Source organism: Notolepis coatsorum (assembly GCF_963971535.1).
Source record: "Notolepis coatsorum genome assembly, chromosome: 2".
Taxonomy (NCBI): domain Eukaryota; kingdom Metazoa; phylum Chordata; class Actinopteri; order Aulopiformes; family Paralepididae; genus Notolepis; species Notolepis coatsorum.
The window spans coordinates 132,687,191-132,714,432 of NC_140166.1; the positions used below are offsets into that span (position 1 = coordinate 132,687,191).

At 43.1% G+C, this 27,242-nt stretch overlaps 1 protein-coding gene across 1 annotated transcript in view; it reads left to right on the forward strand.

Moving 5' to 3' along the window:
* cyb5r4 (cytochrome b5 reductase 4) overlaps nt 1–27,242 on the forward strand; it is an 80,884-nt gene that overhangs the window by 38,113 nt on the left and 15,529 nt on the right. The window contains exon 12 of the mRNA XM_084308805.1: nt 7,844–7,990. Coding sequence (XP_084164931.1) covers nt 7,844–7,990 — 147 coding nt within the window. The remainder of the gene's footprint in view (nt 1–7,843; nt 7,991–27,242) is intronic.

The following is a 27,242-nucleotide window of genomic DNA, read 5'->3' on the forward strand; positions in this document are numbered from 1 at the left end:
ACATGGCCTCGCCATAGTAGCTGACAAGGCCATGCTCCAACCTCCGGCTGCATAGCGTGAGGCGGTGTGGGACCTAAGTCAACAACCGCCTGCGTCTCCGCAGAACGACCAAAGAGTCCTTCCGCAGAAAGAGGAGCCGTGAGGAGAAGAAACCTTTCTTCCTCCCCAAGAGGAGACTGCTCCAATCAGAAATGCCTATTAACAAGTGTTGATAGCATCCTAATCCTCCCCGCAGTTATAGCTTGCGACTGATTCAAGATCTCTATAACACCAAAAACATACAAAATGTTTTCAGCGTCGGCTGGTCCTGTAGCCCCACTACCCGACGCTAATGTGGACAGAAAAACAGTCAGCTGAGCCACAACACTGGCCGCAGCTAAATTCCATCCTGTGGCAGTATAACTCTCATCAGTCCATACTGCCACCTGCCGGGCCGACCTGCTCTCAAGCGTCGGCTTCCGGGTGCGACACCGTTCAACCCCGCCGGGGCACAAGATCGATGCTACCTGGCTCTCTAGCCACGGCACACCCGCCCTGCGCCCTGTTGTCAACCCATTCACCCGTAAAAAGGGTAAATAAGTCTCAGCAAAACCCCCCCACATTAGCTACTGACTGACCTTCATCAATGAACCGGTTAAGAGGAGGGAAAAGCGGTGACATCCCACGGCGGGGAACATTAAAACAGTGACCCAGCATTATAGCATTAGTGTTAGCAGCACGCTCCAAGATCACCTGGAAAACGTCCAACTCAGAGGGACGTTCACCCAGACATCCCGCCCAGCGTTTCCGTTAGCCGGTAATTACCGGTATTTGACCGGCAAAATCTGTTGAAGTCCGACATATTTAATCTCTCCGGTCATAGTGTCCGGTGAAAATAGTTCCCTCTGGGCACAGTTTGATTATTTGAATTGTATTTGGATGGGCTGGAGTTGGGTGGCCTATGCGATGAACGAAACAGCGTTTGTTGTCGTTGCTTCGCTCAGCGAGAGCTTGCTGCTGGATTTGCGGAAGGCATGCAGCTGCAGACCCACAGAACCCACCAGCTTTGCTGGCACAGTGCGGTCCCCAGACCTGGAAAGCTGCTCTGCGGGTCTGCAGCTGGATGCTTCTTGCAAACTAACTGCGGCCGGCTCGCGCTGATAACAGCTTTCATTGTTGGACCGGCTGCTTGGTGGAGCAACGATGAAACGAATGTAATGAATCGTTCGTCGCATGGGCTATTTAATTTTGGCCTGTTTTGGTACGGTTCGGGTGGTCAAGTTGTGCTTGGAGGGAGTTGTTTTCACCGGACATTATGACCAGCACCAAGTCGTTGGGAGGTGGAGATATACATCACGCAAACCCACGATAATGTTGCCGTCTCTCTCTGCAAAATTTCTCAGTTCTTCGCTTGATATAATTAATACAAATGTCCAATATAACGGAATTCGTTAGCTCATAAAAATGTGATTATAACAGACTGCTGTTTAGTGTCGGACCGACTGCCCACATACGCGGTCTATTTTATTTCAAGTCAGCAGCAGCACGGAGTATCGAGGGACTTATTTTATTTGGAATATATTAATGACTGTATATGCAAAAGTAGCCTCGTTTTAAGTAATAATATTATAAATCTACATGCCTTGAGGATGACATTCTTTATATAGCCTGCCTATCAATTGTTTTAAAGCTCAATAAACTATGACCGGAATTAATCTCATTTGTCCGGTAGATTGAAATCTTGCAGGTCACGGAGACCGGCAACAATTTTTTCTAACGGAAACCCTGATCCCGCCCCTGGCGCCGACACACAACTCGTTGTCTAACATAACAACAAGCAGCATTACTAACACCAGCGTTAATCATCATCATCATTTATTTATTCGTACATGGAATTACCACAGTCCAACAGTACATATTCATATAATTCACCAAAAATACCATGGCCGAAAGGAACAGGAAGAAGAAAAAATCTTATATATACCTGCCCCTACACACACACAACACACCGATAGACATATTGTGTAAAACCAAACAGAATATACCCATTTTGCAAAAAAAAAAAAAAAGATTTAACATCAACACAACCAAATTAACACTTTGATTGCCTAAGGCTAAATTCATGATATACCATAGGTTGCCAGCTCTATTTGTCTATGTAGAAGTTCCCCTTCTTTGCAGGGCCACAACTTCTCAAATTCCATTGCTAAACCGCCACTACTAGGGCCCATTCAATGTCCTATATGTATTGCTCAGGGTGTATGAGTATATGTGCGAGTCAGCTCGATAGCCAAACCTTGCAAACCGTCCCTCGATCTGCTGCCACAAGACGAGGAAACACCAGGACAGACCCGACGTGCCGTTGGAACATGCCGAGAAGATTCCAGGGGTTGGCAAATCTCCGGCGAATACTCAACATTGCGCAATTTCTCTATACTTTTCATAACGCTAGTTCACAGGGTGCAAGCATCCGCCATGATGGAAACGAAATAGAGGAAGGGCGAGTGGTGACCACGCCTGCTGCCTTATAGTACGGCATTGGGGCAGGGCCTGGTCAGATGCTGGGTGCATTTGTTTTTTCGTTAATGAAGTACAGTAGGTACTGGAGATGAGGTACATCTCGATGGCGAAGAGCAGGACGCGATTCGCCAGTACGACTATATAACTGATCTTGTGGAATTTAAAACAGCACAATAATGTATAAAGCAAAAGGTAATGTACTTCCAGGAAACATTCAAAAACTGTTCTTTGAAAGAGAGGGGGGTTATAATCTGAGGGGAGAACTCAATTTAAAAGTTCTTAGTGTACGTACTACCAGGAGAAGACATTGCATTTCCATATGTGGAGTGAAACTGTGGAACAGTCTGAATATTGTGCTAAAGCAATGTCCAAACATAAGACAATTCAAACTGAGTTATAAAGAAATGTTCACGAGGTACAGGGATGAGGAAGGGATTTTTTGCATATATTTGTATATATATATTTGTTTTGTAAGGTTTTAAATTTGTAAGAAATTACATTAATTTTGAGTAGTGGAAAAGGGGTAGGATTAAATAAGTGTATACTTCTTCCTACTTCTTTTCGAACATGTAAATTGAGTTATGTTGTCACCTTGTTGTTTTATTTTGTTTGTATTTACATCTTCGAAATAAAGATTTCAAATTTAAATTAAAATAAACAATAACTAACTCTGAATATAAGAATATGAGAAAGTAAACAGTGTAATCAAAGGTGCAGATGAGGGTCTGTATACCCTATCAGTTATATTATACGTTACAATAAATATGGGCAATAAAACACTTCTGAATCTGAAAATATACTATGAGTAAGTAAACTCTTTCAATTTAAGGAATCGATGGGACGTTTCTTTTTTTTTTTTACCTTTGGAATAGTTCAGGAGCATCCGGAAACAGATGGGTGAAGACGGGTCCCGGTCGGATAGCACCTTCCTTAACACAATGAGTGCCACGCCCCTTCTGGGAAGTGACCACTTCCGTGCCGTCCATTAACCCCATGTGAATGTAGTTGTACTTTGTAGACCTAAACCTATATTTTATAGTATAGCTATGGGTCTAATAACGCCGTCGAGTCTCATTGAGCTGCTTCTGGTCAACGTGCAAAAAACAGATTATTTTTTCATCCGTACATTTCCGTTTCTTTTTTTTTATCCACTTTTTCTCCCATTTTTTCTATTTTTCTCCCATCCCAATTTTCATATCGTCCAATTCAACCCTCCCCTGTCTTCGAACAATGTTTCTTGCCTCCCACAAGCCGGCTGCAATGTGGACTAAGTCATACATAGCACGAGTCCCCTCCGATACTCGAGGTAACAGCCGTCGCATCTTTTCACCTGCGCGGCTCGATCTTTCAGCGTCGGGGGTCTGGGCTTTGGAGGGGCCCCGCCCCCGTCGCTTCTTGATTCTACTGCGCAGGCGCACCAACCGACCTGTATGAGTCGCTGTCCACAACGCCCGATCCCCACCCTTCAGTTTCCCTCCCCGTAATACGGCCAATGTGTATTACTGTGGACGACCAGCTAAACTGAAAGCAATGTGGAGAGCGGGGCTCGAACAGGAGGCATCCTGTTCGAGCCTAGTCTCCAGCATTCGTTGCGAGCGCCTTGCCCACTGCGCCACGTAGCCGCCCCTCGTACATTTCTGTTTTTATACCGTTTTGAATATGAACATAGTCCGGCCGCTTCTGAGCAATTCCAGGGAAAAGACACGAAAACAGCGGTTTTGTGTAATTCAATAAACATGTTGTCATTTTTCGCCTGATTATCGGATCTTCCTGAAATCAACGCTAGATCATCACTATTATCCTTTGTCGTGCACGCATGCAATGTGATTTAGACCGGCGCCCCCCCCCCCCCCCCCCCCCCCCCCCTTATCAGATCAACGCAAGCTTTCATATATGGTGTCCTTACCCGGTCTCTGAAGTAATGAAAAAAATTTATTATCTAATAATCTCATTGCCATTCCAGTTATCCACAGCGATCGTGCCTCCGACGTTGCTGGGCATTGCACTTCAACGGGCGGACGGGGTCAGTAGTCCAAAGCATCCCTACAAGTGTGTGTTTTGCCGGAGTGTTTAGGACTCGCCCCCATGCCGCAGCTCGGTAGAGAAAAGAAACCAACCCGTTTCTAACACACTCTGAACAGTATGCACAAGGTGCCCCGCTGAATTATGAATGGCAATAGATAATAAAAGAAATACCGTGACAGAAACGTAGATCTACGTTTCCGGCACTCAACCGTCGGGCGACAGAAACGTAGATCTACGTGAACGGCAGTCAATGTGTTAAGAACCTCCTTCCCTTAAAGGTGACATGCATTATAAATATCTTTTTTCAGTGTCTAGCATTGTATTATAGTAATAGGAGTTAGTATCAATGTGTTTGTGTCTCTAAATACCATATTGGCGGATTGCCGTCATTCAGGTCACCTGGTCAAAAAAAATTAGGTCATTCTGATTTGACTCGCATGGTGACGTCACGTGGCGAGGATGGAGCGGATAGTGATCCGATTGGCTCTGTGGTTGTAGCGCACCAAACGGGGTTTGACAGAGAGCGAGCGAGAGAGAGAGGGAGAATCAGATAGACCCTCGCGACAGAGCACACATACACACACGCGCGTCGCGCTGTCGTCTCTCGGTCTGTCTCTCTCTCTCCCCCTCTCTATCTCTCTCTCTCGATTCGGGAGACTAACTAACGCCCCGTCTATAGCTGTAGCGCGCGGCACAGTGGAAGACTTCCTCAAACGGGAGAGGGAGAGAGAGAAAGAGAAGGGGACCTGCGTGTCTCGCACGCAGCTGTGTTTACACAGTGCTCTCTCTCTCTCTCTCTTTCTCTTTCTCTCTCTCTCTCTGTCTGCCACTCGCAGACTGTGTGGATGACTGTCACTGAAAGTGCTTATGGGCGGAGCCCAGCCAATAACAGGCTGAAATCTTGAGGCTGGAAAATGATGAGTACTCCATTAGAAATATAAAACAATGATTTTTTTTTTTTTAAATAAACCTTACAGATGTTTTATTGCCCATATTTATTGTAACGTATAATATAACTGATAGGGTATACAGACCCTCATCTGCAGGTCCCCTTTAAAGTTGAAAGAATAGAGCAGGGGTGGCCAACCCGCGGCTCGCGAGCCGCATGTGGCTCTTTGCCCGTCAATGTGCGGCTCTTCCATCCATACTTTTTTTTTTTTTTTTTTTTTTTTTTTTTTACTTTTTTTTTACTTTTTTTTTTTTTTTTTTTTTTTTTTTTTTTTTTTATGTCACTCATTCCATAAGGACGTAGAATAAACATTTACAATTTTTTTTTAAATGGCCCATTTGCATGTTCTTGGTATCTGAATCTAGGGACATATATGGATCAGTGTCAGAAATAGTGTGTCTGTTACTAGGCTTGAGTAAATTGTAATGAACCAAAGGAGAATATCAATTCTATTTAAAAAAAAAATTATCTTTGACTGTAAATAACACCATGCTAAAATTGACCAGACCTGAAAAATCTAAGCAAATGAATAAAGGGAAGATGATTAAACAGAAGGTTTTGTAGATACAGTACTGAATTCTGCCATCTTTTTTATAATGTAAATTTCTCCACCATTTTTCATCATATTGCAACACCGTTTTTTGCAAGACGTTCACAGAAAGGTAGAGAAACTAACTGCATTCTGTTTTATGGCAATAACGTTCAGGTTTGTGGGAGATAATCCCAAAGAATAAGAGAAATTAAAAAGTAAATCCAGAAGTCAGATGATTGACAGGGGCTGGTGTGAGCTGGGTAGGGTAGTTTTTTGAAATTTGAAAGCCCTGAGTCTCTTCCTTCAAAAGACTACACTCACTTTTGGCTGTGCCACTTCCTCCTGTCAATATGCGCCGGTTTCCGACTCAATGCCCTGAGATTTCTATAATCTTATATTTCACTAATAACAGTTAAAATAATTGGTAAACAAACATAATGCTGAAAATATACACTTTTACTGTATATCTCGGGCTTAAGAGGTTAACCCTGTGAGGCCCAAATTAAAAAGAAATTAGCAACTTCAGAGGCCAGAGGGTGGGACATATAAACACATTTACTATCAAATAGCATTGTGAGGCTGAACAACAGGACCAATTGACTATACATGTGCTTAAAGGGGAACTATCTTATAAATGGCTTTTTTCAGTGTTTACCATTGTTTCTTAGCTATGTGGACTTATATTAATAGGATATATGTCTCTAATTCTCATATTGGCGAATTCTTCCAATTCTCCTCTCACAATATTCACCCTCACTGAACTGAGTCATCTGAAAATGTGCATATCTGTGATGTCAGAGATTTCTCAGCTGCATAATAATGTGGCAGTTGATGTGGCAGTTGGCACCAGGCCACACAGTGGTTGGAGCCCAGCCTCAAAACGGCTTAAGATCTTGAGGTAGAAAAATGCGGTTTTTAGTACTTGATTAGAAATACAAAACAATGCATTTTTTTTGAAAAAAACCTAGGTGTTCCATAGACTCACAGGAATTGTGTAAAAGTGCCCAAATAGTGAAAGAAATAGTAAAATAGTTCCCCTTTAACATTTTTTAAATAAACATTGTTTTTTTAAATGGCTAAAAGTGATTTTGTAATTTTGCAACCGTGGGTCTCACAGGGTACTTTTAACCCTGTGAGGCCCAAAAAGACATTAGCAACTTCAGAGGCCAGAGGGTGAGACCTATAAACACATGAAGGGTGCCGTGACTGAAAAAAGGTTGAGAAACGCTGGTATATGGTGTGGCTCTTTGTGGTACCACAGTAATTTTTTTGTGGCTCTTAGTCTCTGACTGGTTGGCCACCCCTGGAATAGAGTCTCTATCATGAGAGAGGGAACTGCGCCCTGAGAGGGAGGTTTGCCCTGGGTGGGAGGTTCAAAGGGTCAAAGTGGGTATAAAACAGGAGGGAAGACTGTCAAGTTTTAAACTGTGGATACCAAACAGAGAAGGTAAAGATGACTTTGAACTGTTGAACAGTAATCCAGAACTATTTTATTGCACTGTAAAATATATATATATATTTATATATCTATTATATCTATATCTATTCTATTCTACAATTGTATTGCACTGCACTATTGCACTATTTTACTCTGTCTATTTTATCTTACTCTTTTTATTATTGTCTATTTAAAACTGAATCAAACCATAAACAAGGTGGCCTGTTGGGATGTTAGATCCTAATGTGAAAAACTGTGATTTTTTTTTATGTCTGCACTTTTTATGTGCTCATTTTATGCCTGTATTTTTTTCTGTTGTGAAGCACTTTGAGCTGCAGTTTGTGTATGAAAGGTGATAAATAAAGTTGTATTATTACTCACAGCTGTGCTCCGTCCTCAGACGGCGAGGTGGTGAAGCCGTACACGCCGGTGGAGCAGGCGCTGGCAGCCGCCTCCCAGGACGCCACGCCGGGCTCGGACCTCTTCCTCATGGTCAAGGTCTACCCCGACGGTGTCTTCACCCCGCATCTCCACAGCCTCTGCATCGGTACGTTTTAATAATAATAATAATAATGTCTTCAATTTATATACTGTAGTGCCTTTCAAGGAACCCAATGCAGAAGAGGGGGACAAACTAGGGGGAAGGAAATCAGAGGTAAAGCATTTTTCTTTTTTTTGGCCCCACTGTTGGTCTGCGGAGGGTGTAGACTATACCACATGCTGCCCTACTGTCTGTCTGAGGAGGGTGTAGACTATACCACATGCTGCCCTACTGTCTGTCTGAGGAGGATGTAGACTACCACATGCTGCCCTACTGTCTGTCTGAGGAGGGTGTAGACTATACCACATGCTGCCCTACTGTCTGTCTGAGGAGGGTGTAGACTATACCACATGCTGCCCTACTGTCGGTCTGGGTAGGGTGTAGACTATACCACATGCTGCCCTACTGTCAGTCTGAGGAGGGTGTAGACTATACCACATGCTGCCCTACTGTCGGTCTGAGGAGGGTGTAGACTACCACATGCTGCCCTACTGTCGGTCTGAGGAGGGTGTAGACTATACCACATGCTGCCCTACTGTCGGTCTGGGTAGGGTGTAGACTATACCACATGCTGCCCTACTGTGAGTCTGGGGAGGGTGTAGACTACCACATGCTGCCCTACTGTCGGTCTGGGGAGGGTGTAGACTACCTAGTACCACATTCTGCCCTACTGTCAGTCTGGGGAGGTGTAGACTACCACATGCTGCCCTACTGTCGGTCTGAGGAGGATGTAGACTACCACATGCTGCCCTAATGTCGGTCTGAGGAGGATGTAGACTATACCACATGCTGCCCTACTGTCTGTCTGAGGAGGGTGTAGACTACCACATGCTGCCCTACTGTCGGTCTGAGGAGGATGTAGACTACCACATGCTGCCCTACTGTCTGTCTGAGGAGGGTGTAGACTATACCACATGCTGCCCTACTGTCTGTCTGAGGAGGGTGTAGACTATACCACATGCTGCCCTACTGTCGGTCTGAGGAGGATGTAGACTACCACATGCTGCCCTACTGTCAGTCTGGGGAGGGTGTAGACTACCTAGTACCACATGCTGCCCTACTGTCAGTCTGAGGAGGGTGTAGACTATACCACATGCTGCCCTACTGTCGGTCTGAGGAGGGTGTAGACTACCACATGCTGCCCTACTGTCGGTCTGAGGAGGGTGTAGACTATACCACATGCTGCCCTACTGTCGGTCTGGGTAGGGTGTAGACTATACCACATGCTGCCCTACTGTGAGTCTGGGGAGGGTGTAGACTACCACATGCTGCCCTACTGTCGGTCTGGGGAGGGTGTAGACTACCTAGTACCACATTCTGCCCTACTGTCAGTCTTGGGAGGTGTAGACTACCACATGCTGCCCTACTGTCGGTCTGAGGAGGATGTAGACTACCACATGCTGCCCTAATGTCGGTCTGAGGAGGATGTAGACTATACCACATGCTGCCCTACTGTCTGTCTGAGGAGGGTGTAGACTACCACATGCTGCCCTACTGTCGGTCTGAGGAGGATGTAGACTACCACATGCTGCCCTACTGTCTGTCTGAGGAGGGTGTAGACTATACCACATGCTGCCCTACTGTCTGTCTGAGGAGGGTGTAGACTATACCACATGCTGCCCTACTGTCGGTCTGAGGAGGATGTAGACTACCACATGCTGCCCTACTGTCAGTCTGGGGAGGGTGTAGACTACCTAGTACCACATGCTGCCCTACTGTCAGTCTGAGGAGGGTGTAGACCAGGGATCGGCAATAGGCGGCCCGCGGGCCGAATTTGGCCCGCCAGCAATAATTTCTGGCCCGTCAGTTTATTTTGAGAATATGATATTTATTTTATTTTAAAAAAAAATGTATTATTATTATATTTATATTATATTAATATTATATTTTATATATATATATATATATATATATATATATATATATATATATATATATATATTTCTTTTTATTATATGCATACTTTATGTTTTATCCATGTTGAGAGTGAATAACAGGTGAGTGCAATGCTTGCTCAAAGTGAGGTGGACAGCGCTGGTGCTGAAATGGGAAACGCGAGTCCATGAAATAAAAACACCAGTTCAGTAAATCATTCAAGCTTTATCTTTACTCATGACTGACGGCACCACACATGCATGTGAACAGTAATGCAATTAAAAACAATGCAAAAACAATGCAATTAACTTTAAACAAAAAGAGTGCTTGAAGAAGCTCCTGAAATGACAGCGCTATAGGTATTTGAATTAAATGAAAAATACAATTTGGCATTAAACAGTAATGCAATTAAAAACATTGCAAAAACAATGCAATTAAACTTTAAACAATTTGGCAATAGCAGGCTTAGTATTCACTTTAGTTTAGTGTGAAAAGTGGCATCTCCCGTCGGTCACTATTCGCTGGATATCTGGTGATATGGACGTCACTTTAATCCGCAGGCAGTTCTCAAGGCTTTTATGAGTCAGTCGGTTCCTCTGAGATGTCTTTATCGCATTCATTGATGAAAAGGACGACTCGCATACATAGGTGGAAGGAAACATTGTGAGCAATTGTCACTATAGCCAATTGAAATGCTAGAAATGATCACGTGGACTCGGAGAACCAATGGGAAATTCGTATAGTTTCTCTTTTCCGGTGCAGTGATCCCCCAGGGCGTGCGTCAGCTAATTTAATTCAACTAAACCACGTTAGTTAAATTTAGTCAAAACTAAACAAAACAAACATCTTTAGGTAGCTTCTTGCAAAGAGGAAATACCAACTCAGGAGCCAGAAGAGGAAACTACGACTTCCAAGACACAAACAAAACGAGGAGTCATATTTAAAATACGGGTTTATCGCAACCGGTGTCTCTCGCGTGTTCACATGGCAACACAAGGCTGATTGATTGATTGATTGATTGAAAACTTTATTAACCGATTGCAGAATGGGTTCAATGAAGCAAGCAACTGTGTTCAAGTTGGGTGGACATGGGTGGGCATTCAACGCGAGTGGACATTTGACATATTTCAAACATTAGCATGGATTTTGGAGGACCTAAGCAGAAACAATAATAAGCCCAGGTCTGCCTGCATTATGGTGAGTTGTACATTCGATGTATAATACACCCGCTGTGGTGCTTCAAATCAAATGCACCCTACTGATTTGTTCATGTGTCATAATAATAATAATAATAATAATAATAATAATAATAATAATAATAATAATTAGGGCTGCAACTAATGACTAATTTGGTAGTCGACTAATCTGCCGATTATTTTTTCGATTAGTCGACTAATCGAAAACCAATGTCAACAACAACAACAAAAAAAAGGATTTTTTTTTATTTTTATTTTTTTAATTACCTATCTTTGTGAAAGTGGCTTCTCAGCTCTGGTCCAGCTGAAGACAGAGCAGAGGAACAGATTGGACATTGAGCATGACCTCAGAGTTGCTTGTCTACCATCACCCCAGACGTTGAGACTCTTGTCAGGACCAAACAACAACATCATAACATGATGATCCCATAGCAAATTAAAATAATGACTCATGAAACATTTTAATTTGGATCTTTAAGCCACTTTAAATGAAAATGTATTTGAAGAACAATACAGCAATCACTCATAACAAGATAAATAAATTAAATAATACAAATTAAAGTGGAAGTGTACTTTAAATAACTTTTGTTTGCTGTGTGTGAGAGGAGTCCGTGTGTGTGTAATGTGTGTGTGTCTTACTCTGATCGCTGTGTGAGTGAGAGGAGTGTGTGTACTGTGTAATTTGTGTGTGTGTCTTACTCTGATCGCTGTGTGAGTGAGAGGTGTGTACTGTGTAATTTGTGTATGTGTGTGTGTCTTACTCTGATCGCTGTGTGTGAGTGAGAGGAGTGTGAATGTGTGTGTGTCTTACTCTGATCGCTGTGTGTGAGAGAGAGGAGTGTGAATGTGTGTGTGTCTTACTCTGATCGCTGTGTGTGAGTGAGAGGAGTGTGAATGTGTGTGTGTCTTACTCTGATCGCTGTGTGTGAGAGAGAGGAGTGTGAATGTGTGTGTGTATTACTCTGATCGCTGTGTGTGAGTGAGAGGAGTGTGTATGTGTGTGTGTCTTACTCTGATCGCTGTGTGTGAGTGAGAGGAGTGTGTATGTGTGTGTCTTACTCTGATCGCTGTGTGTGAGTGAGAGGAGTGCGTGTGTAATGTATTGTGTGTCTAGTCTGATCATCATCTCCTGCAGGGGAACAATGTTTTCAATGTCCAAAATTTGCTATGGGATCATCATGTTATGATGTTGTCTGGAACCCTGAGAAGCCACTCTCACAAAGATAGGTAGTGCACAAAAAAAAAAAAAAAAAAAAAAAAATTAAATAATTTTTTTTTTTTTTTTTTTTTTTTTTATGACTAATCGACGCAACAATTTCTCGTCGACGATTTTTTATAATCGACATCGTCGATTATGTCGACTAATCGTTGCAGCCCTAATAATAATACATTCGATGTATAATACACCCGTCGTGGTGCTTCAAATCAAATGCACCCTACTGATCTGTTCATGTGTTATACTAATAATAATACATTCGATTTATAATGCGAGCACCTGCATTAAAATTAAATGACTGATCTGTTCATGTGTTATGCACTGTGTGAGAGGCACTTTATAATAGAAAAAAGACAGTGCAAACATGTATATGTCGTTTATTTTGCCAGTTAAACATTTTTCATTATCATTGGCCCGCCACACAATGGCTTGGGGAAAATTTGGCCCGTGGGCAAACCTAATTGCCGACCCCTGGTGTAGACTATACCACATGCTGCCCTACTGTCGGTCTGGGTAGGGTGTAGACTACTACATGCTGCCCTACTGTCGGTCTGGGTAGGGTGTAGACTATACCACATGCTGCCCTACTGTCGGTCTGGGTAGGGTGTAGACTATACCACATGCTGCCCTACTGTCGGTCTGGGTAGGGTGTAGACTATACCACATGCTGCCCTACTGTCAGTCTGGGGAGGGTGTAGACTACCACATGCTGCCCTACTGTCGGTCTGGGGAGGGTGTAGACTACCACATGCTGCCCTACTGTCGGTCTGGGGAGGGTGTAGACTACCACATGCTGCCCTACTGTCAGTCTGGGGAGGGTGTAGACTACCACATGCTGCCCTACTGTTGGTCTGGGGAGGGTGTAGACTACCACATGCTGCCCTACTGTCGGTCTGGGGAGGGTGTAGACTACCTAGTACCACATGCTGCCCTACCGTCAGTCTGGGGAGGGTGTAGACTACCACATGCTGCCCTACTGTCAGTCTGGGGAGGTGTAGACTATCACATGCTGCCCTACTGTCAGTCTGGGGAGGGTGTAGACTACCACATGATGCCCTACTGTCGGTCTGGGGAGGGTGTAGACTACCACATGCTGCCCTACTGTCTGTCTGGGGAGGGTGTAGACTACCACATGCTGCCCTACTGTCGGTCTGGGGAGGGTGTAGACTACCACATGCTGCCCTACTGTCGGTCTGGGGAGGGTGTAGACTACCACATGCTGCCCTACTGTCGGTCTGGGGAGGGTGTAGACTACCTAGTACCACATGCTGCCCTACTGTCAGTCTGGGGAGGGTGTAGACTACCACATGCTGCCCTACTGTCAGTCTGGGGAAGTGTAGACTATCACATGCTGCCCTACTGTCAGTCTGGGGAGGGTGTAGACTATCACATGCTGCCCCACTGTCTGTCTGGGGAGGATGTAGACTACCACATGCTGCCCTACTGTCAGTCTGGGGAGGGTGTAGACTACCACATGCTGCCCTACTGTCAGTCTGGGGAGGGTGTAGACTATCACATGCTGCCCTACTGTCAGTCTGAGGAGGGTGTAGACTATACCACATGCTGCCCTACTGTCAGTCTGGGGAGGGTGTAGACTACCACATGCTGCCCTACTGTCGGTCTGAGGAGGGTGTAGACTACCACATGCTGCCCTACTGTCTGTCTGAGGAGGGTGTAGACTATACCACATGCTGCCCTACTGTCAGTCTGAGGAGGGTGTAGACTATACCACATGCTGCCCTACTGTCGGTCTGAGGAGGGTGTAGACTACCACATGCTGCCCTACTGTCGGTCTGAGGAGGGTGTAGACCAGGGGTAGGCAACCTTAGGCACGCGTGCCTGCATAGGCACGCGGGGGCATTTGCATAGGCACAGGGGGCAGCAGTAAAAAAAAAAAAAAAAAAAATATATATATATATATATATATATATATATATACTTTTTTTTTTTTTTTTTTTTTTTTTGCTTTGAAATATTATAGTGAAATATTTTGCACTGTTGTCGCATTTATCTTGTTGAAATCCTCCCACAGGTTCTTGTTACTACCACATATTTAATTGAGACCCTTTATTTGTTTATTATTTCAATTTAGCTGGAAATACATTGCTACATCATTCAGTAACATTTGCAGAGCCTTATAACAAAAACATTATTACGGTCACCATTGTGACCAGTGGGATTAATCAACTAATTTTATTATTTATTTTTCTATTTCATTGAACATTGCACATGTTAAAAGCCATATTCTTTACTCAAAATGTGAGTATTACCAAGTCAACTTGTGTTAAAACAATGACAATAAACATAGTTTTATTAGGTTGAAATAATGTGGTTGTGTACTTATTTTTCTGGATTATTATGGATTGAAAACTGAAAACCTTAATGCACAGTAACTGAACTAAATATTTTTAAGTTCTGGTAACTTATTATTATATATTTTTTACAGTGTAGTCTTGCGATCAATCAAAACTTATTTACACGATATACCTCACATTCACCCTCCATTCACATCCTGGTGTTCTCCTGGTGTTCTCCATTAGGCCTGTAGGTGGAGCTATGACAGCCCACGTACAGTACACACACCGATGGTGTGTGATGTGTCCAAAAATGAATGGGCAAATGTGAGTGAAATGGTCGCACTGTATGCAGCTGTTTGTCTGCATTGCATTCCCCCCCCCCCCCCCCCCCCCCCAACTCAGATTTAGGGTTGATACAACCATCATAATAATATTGTTAATAATAACGATAATGATGTAATAATGTAAAAAGTATCATTAAAAATACCTGATTATGAGAAAAAATATTTACGATGCATGGAATATTGTTGAGGCACACTAGTTACAACTATATTTCAAACAGGCACTCCATGTCAAAAAGGTTGCTGACCCCTGGTGTAGACTATACCACATGCTGCCCTACTGTCGGTCTGGGTAGGGTGTAGACTATACCACATGCTGCCCTACTGTCGGTCTGAGGAGGGTGTAGACTACCACATGCTGCCCTACTGTCGGTCTGAGGAGGGTGTAGACTATACCACATGCTGCCCTACTGTCGGTCTGGGTAGGGTGTAGACTATACCACATGCTGCCCTACTGTGAGTCTGGGGAGGGTGTAGACTACCACATGCTGCCCTACTGTCGGTCTGGGGAGGGTGTAGACTACCTAGTACCACATTCTGCCCTACTGTCAGTCTGGGGAGGTGTAGACTACCACATGCTGCCCTACTGTCGGTCTGAGGAGGATGTAGACTACCACATGCTGCCCTACTGTCGGTCTGAGGAGGATGTAGACTATACCACATGCTGCCCTACTGTCAGTCTGGGGAGGGTGTAGACTACCACATGATGCCCTACTGTCGGTCTGGGGAGGGTGTAGACTACCACATGCTGCCCTACTGTCGGTCTGGGGAGGGTGTAGACTACCACATGCTGCCCTACTGTCGGTCTGGGGAGGGTGTAGACTACCACATGCTGCCCTACTGTCGGTCTGGGGAGGGTGTAGACTACCACATGCTGCCCTACTGTCGGTCTGGGGAGGGTGTAGACTACCACATGCTGCCCTACTGTCGGTCTGGGGAGGGTGTAGACTACCTAGTACCACATGCTGCCCTACTGTCAGTCTGGGGAGGGTGTAGACTACCACATGCTGCCCTACTGTCAGTCTGGGGAGGTGTAGACTATCACATGCTGCCCTACTGTCAGTCTCGGGAGGGTGTAGACTATCACATGCTGCCCCACTGTCTGTCTGGGGAGGATGTAGACTACCACATGCTGCCCTACTGTCAGTCTGGGGAGGGTGTAGACTACCACATGCTGCCCTACTGTCAGTCTGGGGAGGGTGTAGACTATCACATGCTGCCCTACTGTCAGTCTGAGGAGGGTGTAGACTATACCACATGCTGCCCTACTGTCAGTCTGGGGAGGGTGTAGACTACCACATGCTGCCCTACTGTCGGTCTGGGGAGGGTGTAGACTACCACATGCTGCCCTACTGTCGGTCTGGGGAGGGTGTAGACTACCTAGTACCACATGCTGCCCTACTGTCGGTCTGGGGAGGGTGTAGACTACCACATGCTGCCCTACTGTCAGTCTGGGGAGGGTGTAGACTACCACATGCTGCCCTACTGTCGGTCTGGGGAGGGTGTAGACTACCACATGCTGCCCTACTGTCGGTCTGGGGAGGGTGTAGACTACCTAGTACAGGGCTGTACGCTAAGCTTTTTCACTAGGGGCACACTTGCCCCTAAATTAGAAATTTAGGGGCAAAAAATATGTTTTAGGGGCAAATTTTTAAATAACAATTTTACCATTATAGTGCAAAAAAATATGTTCCTCCTGCCTCATTACTGTGGTCCTTTTATTTAACATTTAAGTGCTTTTGTTGTCAGGTTTGTATCTTTTATAATGAACCAACTAGGGCTGGGCGATATGGCCTAAATATGATATCACGATATTTTCGGACCTTTCGGCGATACACGATACACATCATCACAATGTTTTTCTTTTTTACCCCAAACAATTCATTATGAGGCTTACCAAGACAGTATGAGTTTGCAAGCCAACATTAAAGACAAAATAAAATACCCATGCATTTAGCATTTTTATATTATATATTAGATTTAGATTATTGGAGTATTAGATTATATATTGCATATATTTAGCAATGAGATATCATATGATTTAGATATGAAATATGATGAATTGAAAATGGGGGACCCTGATGTAAACAAGACAAAAGTCTTTCTCTGGTCTGCATCCCCTTAACAATTGTGTGTATTGAGCTGTACTGTACCCATTCTGCAATATGTTAATAAAGTTTTAAATCAATCAATCAATAAATAAATAAATAGCATTTTAGCATTTTTATGAAACTACTGTATATTTGTATGTCTCTAAATGTTTTGATGAATTGAAAATGGAGGACCCTTATGTAAAAAAGCCGAAAGTCTTTCTCTGGTCTTCATCCTCCTGTACTGTATTGTACCCATTATGCAATCTGTTAATAAAGTTCTCATTCATTCATTCTGACGGAAAACAGAATAATTTTGATTGACAGTAGAGTCTGCCAATTACGTCACAATGCTTGCACCCGCCCTGCTGTTCTTAGCACCAATCGGCAAGCGCATTCGTTTTTGACTTCCTGAATGCCCCGTGTGCTGAACATCAACAAAGCTACTAACGTTAGCTCCCCGCGGCCGTCGAGTAGGAGACCAGTGCTCTGCAGGATGACTAAATGAGGCATAATGATTTTACCTCAACGAATGTTATAATAAAAGCCTTTCCATACATCTGTCTGATTGAAAACTTTATTAACAGACCGCGGAATGGGCATATCTCAGCACAGGCTGAGATATGAACGAGTAACGTGTGGACCAGATTGACGCGACACAAGGTTTACACAACAGCCCCCACCCCTTGTTTTATTGTATTTGTACCTGTACTACCTGCTGTCAGCTGTTTATCTCTCTCTGTGAGCTTGATTAGCTCACGTTAGCTAGCGTTAGCTCCGCGGCTAACCCTGAACTAAATCAATGACATCATTTCGAGTAGTTTTCACTGCACATAGAAGCAGCCAAACAGCGGGAGAATTTCGGGAGCATATGGCCAAAACCCAGTTAGGAACCATCGATTCCCATCCCTACTACTAACTTTACTTTTCTTCATAGCTAAGTCAGCCAGTCTATCAGAGTGAGTGCTCAGTTGATTTTCCCCGCTGATCATACCTGAGTGCTCAGCGTCATCACACGCATTGGATTATTTAGGAGTGAAATGCGAATGCAAGGCTTGAAATCCCTACTCGCAAGCCCGCCCCCAAATATTATTTACCAATCGCAACGGCCAATTAAAGGGGCAATTTGCGATGAGATCATCGCAGCGTACAGCCCTGTTAAGTACCACATGCTGCCCTACTGTCAGTCTGGGGAGGGTGTAGACCAGTGGTGCCCAACCAGTCGATCGCGATCGACAGGTAGATCGCGGGCTGATTTCAAGTAGATCTTGATTAATAAAATTTGATTATTAAAAAAAAAAAAAAAAAAATTGCTAAATCAACTCTTTCTCTCCTTGTTAACTACAACAAGCAATGCTGTTTGTTATTTAAGATGAGGTCGGACTCGGCACTGACAGATTTGTGTTCATTATGCTGCTTTTATAAAGCCTCAAATGACGGCTTACAATATACAATTTTGGCTGGTAGCTCTCGGGCTAGGTGGTAAATAAAAAAGTAGATCTTGGTTCAAAAAAGGTTGGCCACCCCTGGTGTAGACTATCACATGCTGCCCTACTGTCAGTCTGGGGAGGGTGTAGACTATACCACATGCTGCCCCACTGTCTGTCTGGGGAGGATGTAGACTATACCATAGCTTTTTAGTATATCTCCATTATGTATTATGTGTTATCTCTCTACTCCACGCTATGGTAGAGCTTTTGCCAGCACAGGAGATAAGATTATACATATTATATATACATACATGTAATATGTAAAAGCGTCCTTTTGAATAAAGTAGGCTGAGGAATTAGGATTGTTTTGTCGAACAGTGGTATAAGATAAGTTCATTCATTGCGCACTAGTTAGATGACATAAGTAACGACGGCCATGAATATTCAAATCCTCTCTATCTCTTTGTCTTTGAAAGGGGAGTACATTCACATTGATACAGTTACAAGTCGACACACGCAGTCAATTAAAACATCTTATTCTTGACAGACAGTGGACATGATGACCACGATTTGGTCATACTAGACACACACACACACATACAGTACACAGGCTATATGTTGCATTCTCAGACTGAAGTATTCTTCACTGATTAGTTTGACAGTTTCAACAGATATAGTCTGACATTTGTGCAAGATATGAAATGTTAACAGAAGTACAAAAGAACTATTTAGAGCTTTCGCACGAGCTCAGTCATTCTCCACCGCTGCAGCACACTCCTACGCTGGATGACATTCCACTGTCAAACCTGTTGGCTGTGACATACTCACTCCATACTCCTATGTAGGAGTTTGCTGCAGGAGACATTCAACACAACTTTCATATTTCACTTCAAGCCACCCAGCAGCTTCTGCCAGACTCCTTAGTTACCACGGCAACCACTCACTGCAGTGATCATTATTAATTTCAAACACACACCTCACCTCGAGATGCAGTAAATTATCATAAACATAAAACATAAAGTTTGGACATTTGTGTTTGGTAGATTATTTCTCTGTTGTCACAATGCTTCTTGGCAATACATTTTATACCGTTGGAAAGCTTGTTTATTTACCTTTTTTAAACGGTGCCACATTTGTAAGGAACATGCATTTGTGGGATGGGCAGCACAGCTGAGTATGTGGGTTACGCCCATGAACAATCTTATTCAAACAGCTTATTCTATTGCTATTGCAGTTGCTATTGCTATTGACTCTTGTTTGGTGGATTGGATGATTGAAGTCTATCAGTAACGAGGAAGAAACAAGCCATATTGGCAATTTTACAAGTAGCGTGTGGAAGAACCATACACAGCCACAACAGTCTGGCACCTCTTCAGATATGGACCTCGATCGGACCTTCCTACGCGGAGCTATGCACACTTTTCCACATCAGTGGCAATCCCATTTCTCCAGTCTGGGACCGAACTCCATCCTCCAAGATGACAACGCTCGCCCCCACAGAGTGGGGTTTATCAGAGTCTACCTCCAGAATTTGGGAGTAGAGAGAATGGAGTGGCCTGCCAACAGTCCTGACCTCAACCCAATTGAACACTTGTGGGATCAGCTTAGGCGTGCTATTCGTGCAGCTAGGGTGACCAACACAACCACGTTGGCTGACTTGAGAGTTGCGACAAATCCTGGTTGAGGAGTGGAATGCCATCACACAGCAGTGTGTGACCACGCTGGTGTCCAGCATGAAGAGGTGCCAGGCTGGTGTCCAGCATGTGGAGGTGCCAGGCTGTTGTGGCTGTGCGTGGTTCTTCCACGCGCTACTGAGGCTCCTGGCTGTTTGTTAAATTAATAAATTGTAAAATTGCCAATATGTCTTGTTTCTTCCTTGTTACTGGTAGACTTCAATCATCCAATCCACCAAACAACACCAAACGAGAGTCAATAGCAACTGCAGAATAAGCTGAATAAGATTTGTCACATTTTATTTGGGCGCAACCCACATACTCTGCTGTGCTGCTCAGCCCACAGATGCATGTTCCTTACAGATGGGGCACCGTTTAAAAAGGTAAATAAACAGGCTTTCCAACGGTATAAAATGTATTGCCAAGAAGCATTGTTACAACAGAGAAATAATCTACCAAACTTTATGTTTTATGTTTATTACTAATTTAATTATTGCAAAAGTAGTTTTGTCGTTGCCATCTTTAGTGTTGAACGGATTTCCCCATTCAAACCTACCACAGTGATCCGTCTCATTAAATAGACGGTCTCTGGTTAAACTACCACAGTGATCTGTCTCATTATATAGACTGTCTCTGGTTAAACTACCACTGTGATCTGTTTGCTCATTATATAGACTGTCTCTGGTTAAACTACCACAGTGATCTGTCTCATTATATAGACTGTCTCTGGTTAAACTACCACTGTGATCTGTCTCATTATATAGACTGTCTCTGGTTAAACTACCACAGTGATCTGTCTCATTATATAGACTGTCTCTGGTTAAACTACCACAGTGATCTGTTTGCTCATTATATAGACTGTCTCTGGTTAAACTACCACAGTGATCTGTTTGCTCATTATATAGACTGTCTCTGGTTAAACTACCACAGTGATCTGTCTCATTATATAGGCTGGTTCTAGTTAAACTACCACAGTGATCTGTCTCATTATATAGACTGTCTCTGGTTAAACTACCACAGTGATCTGTCTCATTATATAGACTGTCTCTGGTTAAACTACCACAGTGATCTTTTTGCTCATTATATAGACTGTCTCTGGTTAAACTACCACAGTGATCCGTCTCATTATATAGACTGTCTCTGGTTAAACTACCACAGTGATCCGTTTGCTCATTATATAGACTGTCTCTGGTTAAACTACCACAGTGATCTGTTTGCTCATTATATAGACTGTCTCTGGTTAAACTACCACAGTGATCTGTTTGCTCATTATATACGTTGTCTCTGGTTAAACTACCACAGTGATCTGTTTGCTCATTATATAGACTGTCTCTGGTTAAACTACCACAGTGATCTGTTTGCTCATTATATACGCTGTCTCTGGTTAAACTACCACAGTGATCTGTCTCATTATATAGACTGTCTCTGGTTAAACTACCACAGTGATCTGTCTCATTATATAGACTGTCTCTAGTTAAACTACCACAGTGATCTGTCATTATATAGACTGTCTCTGGTTAAACTACCACAGTGATCTGTCTCATTATATAGACTGTCTCTGGTTAAACTACCACAGTGATCTGTCTCATTATATAGACTGTCTCTAGTTAAACTACCACAGTGATCTGTCATTATATAGACTGTCTCTGGTTAAACTACCACAGTGATCTGTCTCATTATATAGACTGTCTCTGGTTAAACTACCACAGTGATCTGTCTCATTATATAGACTGTCTCTGGTTAAACTACCACAGTGAGCTAGGTGATTGAAACATATAATTAACTCTGAATATAAAAATAAACAGTGTAAACAAAGGTGCAGAGGAAGGTCTGTCTGCCCTATCAATACAATCTATCTTAACACTTTGGTTGCCTTGGGTTAAATTAATGATATACCATAGATTGCCAGCGCTATTTGTCTATGGAGAAAGTCCCCTTCTTTGCATGGCTATAACTTTTTAAATTCTATTGCTACATTGCCATTATTAGGGCCCATTCAAAGTCCTATATGTATTGTTCATTGTGTAGCAACATTAAACTTTTTCATTCACATATTCATAGTAAAGTATGGTCTAATGTATAAGTATGTTTTCATCTCTTTCTGCAGCTTTCTCCAGAACGTGATATATAGCCCCAAATGCATTATATTGATGATGAAATACAGTTTGATGGCAATCAGCGCGATATAAAAAATTCCAACTAGACGTACTTCTAGAAGTTACTACACGTCATCTGATGTTGACCGGATGGGCGAGGGGGCGTTTATAATTCCGTGGGCAGCGTTATACCAATCATCTAATGTGGGTCAAATGTTGATAAAAGCAGTTAGTATCGAAGATGGTAACGTTACACGCTGAAACTCACCCCAGTCTCCGCGCGCCGTTGGGCGATCATCGTCGAGTAGAAATTTTATCATTATGGGATATATTTTTACCCGGTCCATCTCCAGCTTGTATAATGGTATATACGTCCAAATCATGTTGTTTATCGAGTTATTGCCAATCGATCGCTATGTAGTGTGACGAGCTAGAGTGCCGGAACCTATACCGAGTGCCCGGAAGTAATACGGCCGACCAGCAAAACCTCTACTGCGCTTCCTGTTAAGCGGTTGCGCCGATCGGCCACCAGATGGCGCTCCTGAACCGCCAGAGAGCTCAGTGGGTCCTGCTGGTGGATCTCAGGCCAGCGGAGGGGGAATATGAATCCGATCGCAGATTTTTGAAATATTGATATAAGGACGCTGTACAGCGTCCCCCGGCAACTTTAGCATGGCCAGCAAAGACGTGAAAAGACGTGTCCCGGCAGTCAAAGTGTTAACATTTCCAATGTACCAAACAACACAGGGAGAAATACTAAATAAAGATGTCAATAATGATGATAATAATAATAATAATACACTTTATTTCTATAGCATACAAGAATTGCAGCCCAAAGTTATTCACAGCAGTAATGTAGACATACAATAGACATAGGCATACAATTACAAAATAAAATTAATTCATAAAGTGCAGACATAAAATGTGTATAAAATAGACAATAATCATAAAATAGACAACATGCATTCATACACAATTGACCTGCGCTACACGTCCTATCAATCGATTGACAATGCGCTATGAATGTTGTTATGAAGTTGTTAACACTGTATCCATTAGCTGTATGCTCTATGAATGAACACGTTTTTTTTCTTTTTTTTTAGCAAATCTTTTTGTTGCTTTTTCTTTTTTTCATAACAAAACAACACACACACAATACAGTAATAACAATAATAAACAACAATAATAGAAAGGACTTCACATGACAACAACAGCAGCAACAATAACAACAACAACAACAACGACAACAAATTAAAATAACAAGAATAATAATAAAAACAAAGTATAAAATAAAATAAGTTGCCACAAATTATACCAGTAAAGGAATAGGAACATTTACTATATTGAGCCCCCTCCATCTCCAGACCCGGCAGCCGCGAACCCCAACCCTGGAGGACCCGGAGTCCGGCGCCCCCGCGAGCCAAAGCATCACGCCTCTTTAATGCCTCGACCCGCAGAGACCCCGAACCACGGCCCCCCCCAGTCCGAGTCCACGACCACCAGACCCATAGCTAAAGGGGCCCAAAAAATATACATAATTAAATATACAAGAAAAGACAAAAAGAAAAAACAAGTGGACATGGGCACTCGCTCGCTCAGCCCCCCCCCCCCCCCCCCCCCCCCCCCCCACTCACCCCAGGACCTCAACGTGAGTTAAATACATAATATATAATATATTATCCAGCAGTCGAAAGTTATATGCGCTCTTTTAGCTTTGCAACTGCTGCCAACCAGATTGCAATATTCGACTCGTTAACCCCTAAAACCTGTGCAGTGGATATCTTGTCTGGGTGTATCCATCGTGAAGCAATATATTTTTTGTCGGCTGTGAGGCCGGCTAGAATGAGTCTCTTCACATGTATAGAGGTCAGTAATTGAGAAACATCATTCAATAAAAATACAGAAGGGGGCGGCTAAGTGGCGCAGTGGGCAAGGCGCTCGCCACTAACACAGAAGATGCTGGGTTCGAGCCCAGCTCTCGGTGTTGCTACCGGCTTGGCTGGTCGTTCATACTAACACAATTGGCAGTGTTAGGGGTGGGAAAGCCGGTGGGTGGGGATTGGACGTTGTGGACAGCGACTCCTACCGGTTGGTTGATGCGCTTGTACAGCAGAATCAGGAAGTATCGGGGGCAGCGTGAGCCTCCCACGCATTACTCCTCGCCACTGAGAGATCGTGCTGTACAGGTGAAAAGATGCGACAGCTGCCTCCTCGTGTACCGGAGGGGACACGTGATGCAAGGCTTGGTCCTCACTGCAGCCGACCAGTGGGAGGCATAGTCTAGCAACGTTCGATACAGGGGAGGGGTAAATTGGCGAGGCGAAATTGGGATGGGAGAAAAATAGAAAAATAAGGAGAAAAAGTGGATAAAAAAAAATTATAATAATACAGAAGACAGAACAGGTATGGTTAGAAAGAAAATATCTGATAGCTGGGAGGTAACATTTCCCCAAAAAGGAGGACATTCCCAGTACATATGCATAAATGTTCCGGTGGCACCGTTTGGACATAAGGTACATCGAGAGTCAGGTCTGAGACCCATTAGATTCAATCGTCTAGGGGTCAAATAAGTCCTATGAACAACATTTTGATGAATCTGTTGGTGATCTGGGTTGCGTGAGGACAGCCGGACATTTTCCCAGACTGCATCCCAATCAAAATCTACATCCAACTCCGGGACATCCTTTCTCAAATCGTATCCAGGGGAAGGTCCTTATACGAGGACGTAAGTAAATGGCGATGAAAGTCAGAAACGAAGCCTCTCGATGTCTCTTTGTCATAAAATAATTTGTGAAAACAGTGACGCTCTAGTGGAACATCCCATGGAACGCCATGAGCCCTCAGAGCTGCTCTTATTTGTAAATAAAAGAAAAAGGAGGTTCCGGGGAGATCATATCCGTTGGATAGATCTTGGAAAGAACGGAGACCAGAGTTATCGAAGATATCCCCCAACGTGTGGATGCCTTTCTTTTTCCATCTAGGGTACCTACTGTAAGAATGAACAAGTTGTTAATACTGTATCCATTAGCTGTATGCTCTATTAATGAACACATTAACACTGTATCCATTAGCTGTATGCTCTATGAATGAACAAGTTGTTAATACTGTATCAATTAGCTGTATGCTCTATTAATGAACACATTAACACTGTATCCATTAGCTGTATGCTCTATTAAACACGTTAACACTGTATCTATTAGCTGTATGCTCTATTAAACACGTTAACACTGTATCTATTAGCTGTATGCTCTATTAAACACGTTAACACTGTATCTATTAGCTGTATGCTCTATTAAACACGTTAACACTATCCATTAGCTGTATGCTTTATTAAACACGTTAACACTGTATCTATTAGCTGTATGCTCTATTAAACACGTTAACACTATCTATTAGCTGTATGCTCTATTAAACACGTTAACACTGTATCCATTAGCTGTATGCTTTATTAAACACGTTAACACTGTATCTATTAGCTGTATGCTCTATTAAACACGTTAACACTGTATCTATTAGCTGTAGGCTTTATTAAACACATTAACACTATCTATTAGCTGTATGCTCTATTAAACACGTTAACACTATCTATTAGCTGTAGGCTTTATTAAACACGTTAACACTGTATCTATTAGCTGTAGGCTCTATGTTGCTTCAACACCACATTCACTCTGACCCCAGTCCCCTGCGCAATGATGATGATAATAATACTATTATTATTATTATGAATAATAATAATAAACATACCAGATAAAGGGCAGATTATTTCTGCATGCTTTTATGTGCTTTTCTGTCTTTAAAATGCATGGGTTATTGTCAAACTAACACCTTCATCGTGCCTGCCTAGAATTGAACCCCCCTCCCCCGAACAACTCGACACATGATTTTCTAGCACAGTAGATCTGACTAGTGCTGAACTGCAGAGTCCATACTGTACGTATCAATCCTATAGTCGTGCAGAAGCAGCAGCATTGTAGCCACCTTGGGTTTCTTGAAAGGCGCTATATAAATTCGATTTATTATTATTATTCCACTCATCCTGTCTCTTGGTCGTCTTCTCCCTCTCTCACTTCACCTCTCTAGGTCCAGTCTCTCTCTCTCTCTCTCTCTCTCTCTCTCTCTCTCTCTCTCTCTTTCTCTTTCTCTTTCTCTTTCTCTTTCTCTTTCTCTTTCTCTTTCTCTCTCTCTCTCTCTCTCTCTCTCTCTCTCTCTCTCTCTCTCTTACGTTCACACTGCAGGCAAAGGTGTCCCAAATCTGATTATTTTTGCTCATGTAGTGTGACTCAGATCTGGTTCTCTGCCTTCTTCTCTCCTACCTCGTTCATCAAATCAATTACAGGGAGCAGATTGTTCAAACCCTTAACATGACTGATGCTGTAATTCGTTTATATTTAAAGAGTCAGAAACGGACCTTTCCCTCCAGCTTCTCCCCGGGACCCAGTTCCTGAAGGCACCTCGTCCTCTGGTGGTCTGCGTATCTTATTCTCTTTCTAAGAGACACCGCCAGTTCTATTCAGATATATGATAAGATGATCCTTTATTAATCCCCTTGGGGAAATTCAGGTGTCAAAGCAGCATGGGGGGGGGGTACAGGGAGGGGATACAGAGCTTCACAGTCTGATAATATACTATAAGATACAATATAAAAAGTACAAAATACAAGATAGTACGTAAGTAAGCAGCAACAACAGTAGCAGCAGTGGCGGCACCACAGGTAGCAACAGCAGTAAAGTGAGTGGTGCAGTATAAACAATATGAAAACTATGAGCTGTGTGGACATATTAACAGTGTAGTATTATAGCAGGAGAGAGACTGACTGTATATAAATTAGAGCTGGGCCGTTAACGGCGTTAACGTGCTGCGTTAACGCTATACTAGTATCGCGCGATAATATAATTAACGCATTAATCTAAATTTTTTTTTTTTTTTTACATTTTTTTTTTTTTACCTTTATTTACCCAGGGTAGGTTCGCTGAGCACAGATGCTCTTTTTCAGGAACGCCCTGCTTCACATTCACACAGTTCCATTCACACCTGGGAGCTGCCC